We start from the raw sequence: 7499 nt of genomic DNA, 5'->3' as shown, positions 1-7499 counted from the left end.
ATAAATGTTTAAAAAACATTAAAACTATTTTTTAAATTAAAATTTATTTTAGTAGTATATTCGTTTTACCTAGAACTAACGTTTTTTTTTTCTTTTTAATTCAGATATCTGACTCGTCGGTCCAACTAACCCTAGAGATACGGTCCGACTATACAGATCGACCATCAGATGAACCTATAATTAGTCTAAACAATTTTAGTTAAAAGTTTTATTATTGATTAAAGGGATCAAAACTATTCTACAAGTAATTTTTGATATCTTTAAAATTAGTTAAAAATTATTTAAATTGACTAAAGCTACTTTAAAACTAATCAAATGACTCTAATAGTACAATGTAGGTCAAAATTGTTCCAATATTATTATAATAGATTTACTAAAACTATTACAATGAAGCTTTATTAAAACTACTCTACTATTAGTTAAAATTATTTCCATATTAATTAAAATTATTCTAATGTGATTAAAAATATTTAAATATTATTATAATATAGAAAAGATTTAACCATCACTAAAGAATTTTAATTAAAATTATTTTAAAATAATTTTAACCAAAATACTTCATATTATAATAATTTCAATCATTGTATATTTAAACAATAGTATGGCATGAAAATTTTCTGGAAAATAATAATAGAAACACATTATTATAATTATTCAACCTTTTGGTGGTATAATTTCTCAACTTAAAAAAAAAATCATACAATTTGTTTGAATCTCTCTTTTTACATATAATAGATAGAAGATAGAGCTGAGACACCATCAGTATTATCTTATGAATTTGCAATCAATGCAATCAAATTATACAAAACATGTCTAAGAAAAATTGCAGAGTATGATAAGACTGCTACAAGGCACTCTCTTCCCATGCCATGAACCAACTCAAACTCAAATTTTGGCTAAAACACAAAACAGGATGACAGCTTCCTCTAACAAAACTCACTGTGCTGGGAAATGCTATCACCATCGAACAACATGGTAGATCATACTATCGCTGATGGATAGAACCATTGTCGTCTATCTTATTGCCCTACAATATAGAGCAGGAGCAAGAGCAAGTTTTCTTCTTTGGCAACTCGTCGACCTTCTTTTCTGAAGAGGAAACAATAAGAAAAAGAATCATCTGAGGGGTTAGATATATTAGAAGAGTACTAGCAAGTAGGCAGATTCAAGTAGTTAGGATAAGAGTGAAATAATAGATGCTGTACATAAGCTTCCTTAGGAGGATTTGATCACTTGGATGGAAGATCGGATGAAGACTAAAAATGACAACAACAAATGCTCCATATCTAATTTTAAGTCTTTTATTGCTCTCTCTCATATCTGCCATCTAAGTAATTAGAACCTCAATGTTAGGAGGTCAATGACTAGTGATTGATCGTGATAAAATACATCTTGTGGAATGTCTTGGTTGATGACAGAGAGTGTCTCTCTTATACATCCAATTCTAGTGTAACAGTTCTTTTCTACTAATATAGCATTATTTTATCCCTCTCAAATTTGTAATAAAGAGGTTTAAATTAAATCGTTATGATTGAATGGAAGGACACTTTTGATGTGGTTGAATTCTTTAGTTTCAATCGTTGAAACTATTCCTTTATAGCTTACTCTCTTGATTTCAACCATTGAAAACCATCCAATACTATTGTTCATTATTTTCAACCAAACTAGTCGTATGGGAGTGAGATCAGAATGTTAACAAAAACCTGTGTATTGGAATTATGATAAATGATTTGTCAAGTGATGCTTAAGAATATGTTGAATTGAAGTTTCTCCAGATAGAATTAATCTAAGTTCTTCACAGTGCTAGAGAACCAACCTGCTGTCGCTCAATTATAAGATACAAATGCATGAAAACAGAAGAAATGTAAGTTCTTCATAGTGCTAGAACCAACCTGCTGTTTCTCAATTAAAAGTTAATAATGCATGAAAACAAAAGGAAGCTCACGGTATGAACTATTCCAACTTGCCTGTTTTTGTTTTAGTCAATGTAGGTTGCACAACGACATGCATCGTGATAACCCCTGCAGGGAGCTCACCAAAAGGTGATCTGCATTGGGCAATTGTTGTTCCATTCTCCAATACTTTGCCAGCACTGATTAGTTTAACATCATTAGCAACTTTTGGTGCAATCTTCTTGTCTACAGAAAACAGCAATCAAAACTAAGTTAAACGGTAGGCTTGGCACAGCCAAAGACTAACATGTACAAAAATCAAAATCACCAAAAAAATCATGTAAACATAGAGCCATAATAACATGAAGGGCATATATAAGAACATAAATGGACAAGAGGAATAATATCGAATAGAAGAAAAACACACCTGAATAGTGCATGTATAGAGACTCCCAGTGATCATCTGAAATAAATAACTACGAACCTTTGAACAACTTGCATGAAATGGATTCAGTGCAAACTTCTATTCTAATTATATTATTATTACTACCATTTTGTTTTTTAGTTCCAAATGTTAGATGATTCATTTTCAGTAATACCCAAAAAAAATTCAAAGTTAGGGTTACTTCCACAAAGAAGTATTTTTCCTTACTAAAGTAAATGACTTGATAGTAAAAAACAAGCAGCACGTTGTATCTCTTGCTGATTGTGCAAGAGACTTCTTCTGCCTAAGAAGAAAAGATCAACACTAATAACTACAATGTCAAAAGAATAAATAATTAAATATGTATCAAAACTGCACCGCAATGAACTACAACAAGGTCCTATCATAAGAGTTCCCGAATGCTATCCCACTACTATGTTCTTTGTTACCACACTACTATAATTGACACTAACTAACATCTAGAAGAAAAAGGTGGTTATCAACAATATCCATTGCAGTCCTAGATTCAACACCATTGCTAGTCAATCACATACATCCTCACATGGATAGTACAGTTGCTAGAAAAGATTGTAATGTGGATCAAACAAAAAGAGAAAAATGCCAATGCACTATGATAATGATTAAAGACAAGTACTGACCAGGCACAGATTGCATCACACAAAATGAGTCAAGAAAAAATTTAAAAAAAAATCAGAAAATCAGAAAATATACAAATATTGAAGGCAAGTATTATAAAATATTGAAATGTGTTGAAATTAATTCATCGTTAGATCAATGCATTGAGAGGCAGCGCAAAGGCAAAGCTTCATGGTATACTGTTAAAATACTTTAAACAAAGTGATAAAAACCATGTAAAAAATAACAACAATGGGAAAAAAACGAAGAAGATATAATTGCAAGTAAAATGGGAAAAGTTGATCGGGATCAAACTTTTAACATTTCCCCTTGAGGTTTCACAACTTCATAGTGCTCCAAACTACTTTCCACTACCTGAATTCCAAGATCGTCAGAGGTACTGTGGCAGAGAACAAATGTTTTCTGGTTGACTTGTTGGATTGCTCACACAAATTTGAGAAAACGATTGAAACTTTACTAATAAGAAAGGGCATTGCAAGGCAAAGAGCAACAATGTTAAACGGAGTTAATCCACTAAGATCGGTAACGTTAAAGGAGTACCACAAATCCAAACATAAAGTTGTCAAAGCTGAATTCTGGAGAATAACAAGATGCCACGAGGAAACTAACAAAGTAAGGATTTTTTAAAAAAAAAATCAAAAGGTTCTTGAGCAATGGAAATGAAAAGAAGTTTCATTCGTCTAGCATCAGAAAGAAACAAGAAGAAAAAAAAGATATTAATTTGACAAGAATGTAAGACGAGAAAGTGAGACTCCTACCACGAGGCCACTCGGAGATTATCCTTTCTTTGAGCATCGCGACAGTGGAAGAAGACGAGTATCGAATAGGACCGATGTCCGATCCATCATACAGCCGGAACTTGAGCTCGATCAGATCCTCTTCTTGCATTTGCTCTCCCCGATCTAACACCACATGAAGAACCCATCAAAGACATCGATCGTAAAATCCGTCAACCAAATACGAACTCCACAAAATCAAACCGACGAGAAGAAAAAACAAACCTTTCGCGACGGAATCCAGCAGGGGCGGTGAGATCGAGAAGCCAAAGCAAACCGAGGGAGAGAACTGAAGAGCCGATAAAAAAAAGGAAGACTTTGCAAGAGCGATCCCGCGAAGCGCTCGAAGAATCGCTAGGGCAAGGGTTCCAGCAGCAGCATTCGATCCAAAGATTGCAACAGGAGGCAGAGGGAGCGAAAGAACAGAACAGACGAAAAGGAAGAAGGAATAACAGGAACAGACGATGTGATCATATCAATCAACTCTCCACAATAATACATTGGGAATATTCAATAAAATCATTGGGGCTATCTTCAAGATTAATCGGTTGAAGCAGTTAATATTTAGATTATTAAAATAATAAATTAAAAAAAATTATTGGTGCAAAATAGGGATAGAAATTAGTAGAATTTAGATCGGATTTAATATCTTCTGTTCTCATTTTCATCTATTCTATACCCATCTCCATCTTCAGGATATCCATCTTTATACATATCTCTATAGATAATTAAATAGTTTCGGGGTATAGTGTCATGATAGAACATCCAGATTATCATCCAGATATTCATGACTCGATAGCTAAGATGTTGGACGTCTGACAAAAATAAGGAGAATATCTGATTATTTGAGTTTTTTAATCGGATTTAAAAAATCTTTATAAAGGAAATAAAAAAACATTGATATGATTTTATAAAGGAAATTATCATTTTACCCTTAATTTTTTTATTTTATTAAAAGTACAAATTTGATAATTTTAGATCTATATAGCAATTTTAAATAAAATTATTATACAAATCTAAACTTGCCCCCAAAAAAAATTAAAAATAAGCGGATGGAATAACTCGAGAGGTTCTTAGAAACATGTGAATTTTGAACCACTTAAATTTATATACAATTTTAAATAAAACTACTATATTAAATTAAACTATTCAAAATTAGAAAATGAATACATAAAAAGTCTCAAGAAGTTGAAAGAATAAGAAAAAGAACTTATTTGTAAAGAACAAAAAATGGAAATATAAAATATATAAAAATAAATGGGATTAAAAGGCATATTATTATGCAACTACAACCTTGTATTTTTTCTATTTTATTTCTTTCATTTTCGCAATAATTTAAAATCACACCACACACAATAATTTAATTGAGTTATCACATCCATGACAACTATCTTATTAACTCAAACGAAATTCTTCCAAAATTCTAAGTTGCTTGTGATCATAATAAACAAGCACAAAGACAAATGCAACTCGAGTCACAATCCCATTGCCTTAATATTGTGTTCAACTTTAGTTTATCACCCAACATGGCACATCTCCCTTGCTCAACCTTTCTAGCTAGAATCCTACTCCCCATGACTCCTCCAAGTGGAATTTCGACATGTCCATGAGATCAGATGCTAAATCGAAAGCGAATACAAAAAAAGAAAGAAGAAAAGTAAATCCCATTTGGTAAGATGGAACCCTAACTTTTAGAAAGAGTGGCATGGCTCCATGATTGAGGCTTTAGAACCATAGTTGAAGGTGCGCATGATGTTTTACCACTTTGAGTTTGAGCCTTACATATTGGACCACCCAAATAATAGTTTTAGAATGTTTCATTAAGTTAACGAGTCGGTGAGGCATGTGCTTAGCAACCGATAATAGACATTCACTTTTTCCCGCTTTTTTACGGTGAGATTATGATACTTTATATATATGAATCTATAAGGATGACAAAAATGAATACATTTTAGATGATCGTGAAAGGCATACTACAATTCAATATGTTTAAGTTCAAATTAATAGTGTCTCGCTCATTTAAGCTTATAAAACTTCACTATCACATGTGATCCACCTCCCGATTTGGCTCAATTTCCCTTCCCTAAAGGTCATTCGAGAATTTGGAGGACTACCGAAAATCGCCTCCCCCCCACATGCCATGCTCCTCTCCTTGCTTCCTCCACTAGTTCATCTTTGGTTCTAGCAACACATAAGAAATGAATTCGAACACCGAACCCCCCCAACCGATTGATACAAACCCATAGACATCAGTTAATTTACCCAAGAAAAGTTCCTTAAAAGGTATCAAACCATAGAGTTAAAAGATTTTACCATGTTTCTTCATGTCTCCATAGACATTTCCTAGTACTAGATTCTTGGATCACTTAGTAGTATCGATACGTCAAACCTTTGAGTCCTGATCACGCCACCTTACTACTCACCTTTTGCTATAAAACTTCCTCCTCCTCTCCCTACTTTGAAACACACCTCCTCCTCTTCAGTAATCCTGCAAAATTCAAGCACAAGGAGAGTTATTTCTTTGGTTGGAGCATGGATAAGACGGTTTTCGCAAGGCATGGCAGTGTGTTAAGGCTGCCTCCTGGGTTCAGGTTCCGCCCTACTGATGAAGAACTTGTGGTTCAGTACCTTAAGAGGAAGATCCACTCCTGTCCCTTGCCTGCCTTGATCATCCCCGATATCATCAACCTCAGGAACTATGATCCCTGGGATCTTCCTGGTTTGCTCCTCTCCTAGAAATTCTAATTAAAAAAGAGTTTTTTGTTTGTTTATTTTTTAGGACTCACTTGTCAGCTTAATTCCATAGGTGGTTGCAAAGAGGTGATGTACTTCTTCACTCGCAGAGATGCAAAAATTTTGGGCCATGGCCAATTGAACCGAGGTGCTAGATCGGGGTACTGGAAAGCTGAAGGGAAGGAGAAGCAAGTGGTGGCTTCTTGGCACAACCAGGTGGTGGGGATGAAGAAGGTTTTGGTCTTCTACCGCGGAAGGCCGCAAACTAGAACTGATTGGATCATGCATGAGTACCGTCATGTTCCACAAAGGAATCACTCTACTCATGTGAGCTTTCAATTCCCTGTAAATCTTACTATTTCTTCTGAAGAACAAGAAACCGAGGAAGAAATATTTCTGATAATCGAAATGCAGGATTCTTCAGGTTCGAAAGGCGATTGGGTGCTCTGTCGAATTTTTAGAAGGAAAAGAACAGCCAAGATGGAGAATGATAACGAAGAGGGTGGAATAAGGCCATCTTTCTCCTCTTCCATGGACTCTAGTTGTGTCACTGAGCTCTCTGATGGAAGTAGTGATGGTGAGGAAGCTATCTCAGCAAGAACATGAAGTCAAACTCCATGACAAAAGAGCATGGAGATCTACTGTATCATTATCGATCGAAATAAAATTAAAATTTCTATGTAAAATCCTTCATCTTTCTAGGGAAATTAAGTTTACTAGATATCTTGAAAATGTGAAATGCTATATATATTCATTGTGTCTGTGATAGATGCCTTTGGCTTTTAGGAAAGAAATAGCTCAGCTGACAAACAACAGTGGATGAGGAAAAGATGCATATGCTTTACGGGTCCATCGACAAAGCACACAATCTAAACAAGAATATTTTCCACAAGATTATGGTTTCATCATGCACAAGTAAAGATGACATCATTTCTGAAACAAAAAGTAGATTATGTTAATTTCCAAACTTTTATATTCTTCAAGCTTCCAAGATCGACTCAACTGAAAGCTTGTATG

The 7499-nt window shown here is 34.2% G+C and overlaps 2 protein-coding genes across 3 annotated transcripts; one reads left to right on the top strand and one right to left on the bottom strand.

Moving 5' to 3' along the window:
- Positions 1-765: 765 nt before the first annotated feature.
- LOC121970931 (membrane-anchored ubiquitin-fold protein 4-like) lies at positions 766-4311 on the bottom strand. The gene is made up of 4 exons (XM_042521957.1): positions 3975-4311; positions 3732-3875; positions 1968-2138; positions 766-1089 (listed from the first exon to the last, which is right to left on the bottom strand). The coding sequence occupies exons 2-4, from the start codon at positions 3859-3861 to the stop codon at positions 1028-1030; spliced, it is 363 nt and encodes a 120-aa protein (XP_042377891.1). The 5' UTR covers positions 3862-3875; positions 3975-4311; the 3' UTR covers positions 766-1027.
- A 1778-nt stretch (positions 4312-6089) lies between these two features.
- On the top strand, positions 6090-7214 carry LOC121970930 (NAC domain-containing protein 83-like). 2 transcript variants are annotated; one of them, XM_042521956.1, is made up of 3 exons: positions 6090-6468; positions 6556-6809; positions 6907-7214. In XM_042521956.1, exons 1-3 carry the CDS (start codon positions 6282-6284, stop codon positions 6991-6993), a joined length of 528 nt encoding a protein of 175 aa, XP_042377890.1. In that variant the 5' UTR covers positions 6090-6281; the 3' UTR covers positions 6994-7214. The 2 variants fall into 2 exon arrangements, with proteins under 2 accessions (XP_042377890.1, XP_042377888.1); XM_042521954.1 differs by having other exon boundaries at positions 6098-6468; positions 6897-7214.
- Positions 7215-7499: the final 285 nt, after the last annotated feature.

Source organism: Zingiber officinale, chromosome 4A (assembly GCF_018446385.1).
Source record: "Zingiber officinale cultivar Zhangliang chromosome 4A, Zo_v1.1, whole genome shotgun sequence".
NCBI lineage: Eukaryota > Viridiplantae > Streptophyta > Magnoliopsida > Zingiberales > Zingiberaceae > Zingiber > Zingiber officinale.
Note: the sequence above shows the minus strand (reverse complement) of the source record. Positions and strands in the feature narration are given on the sequence as shown.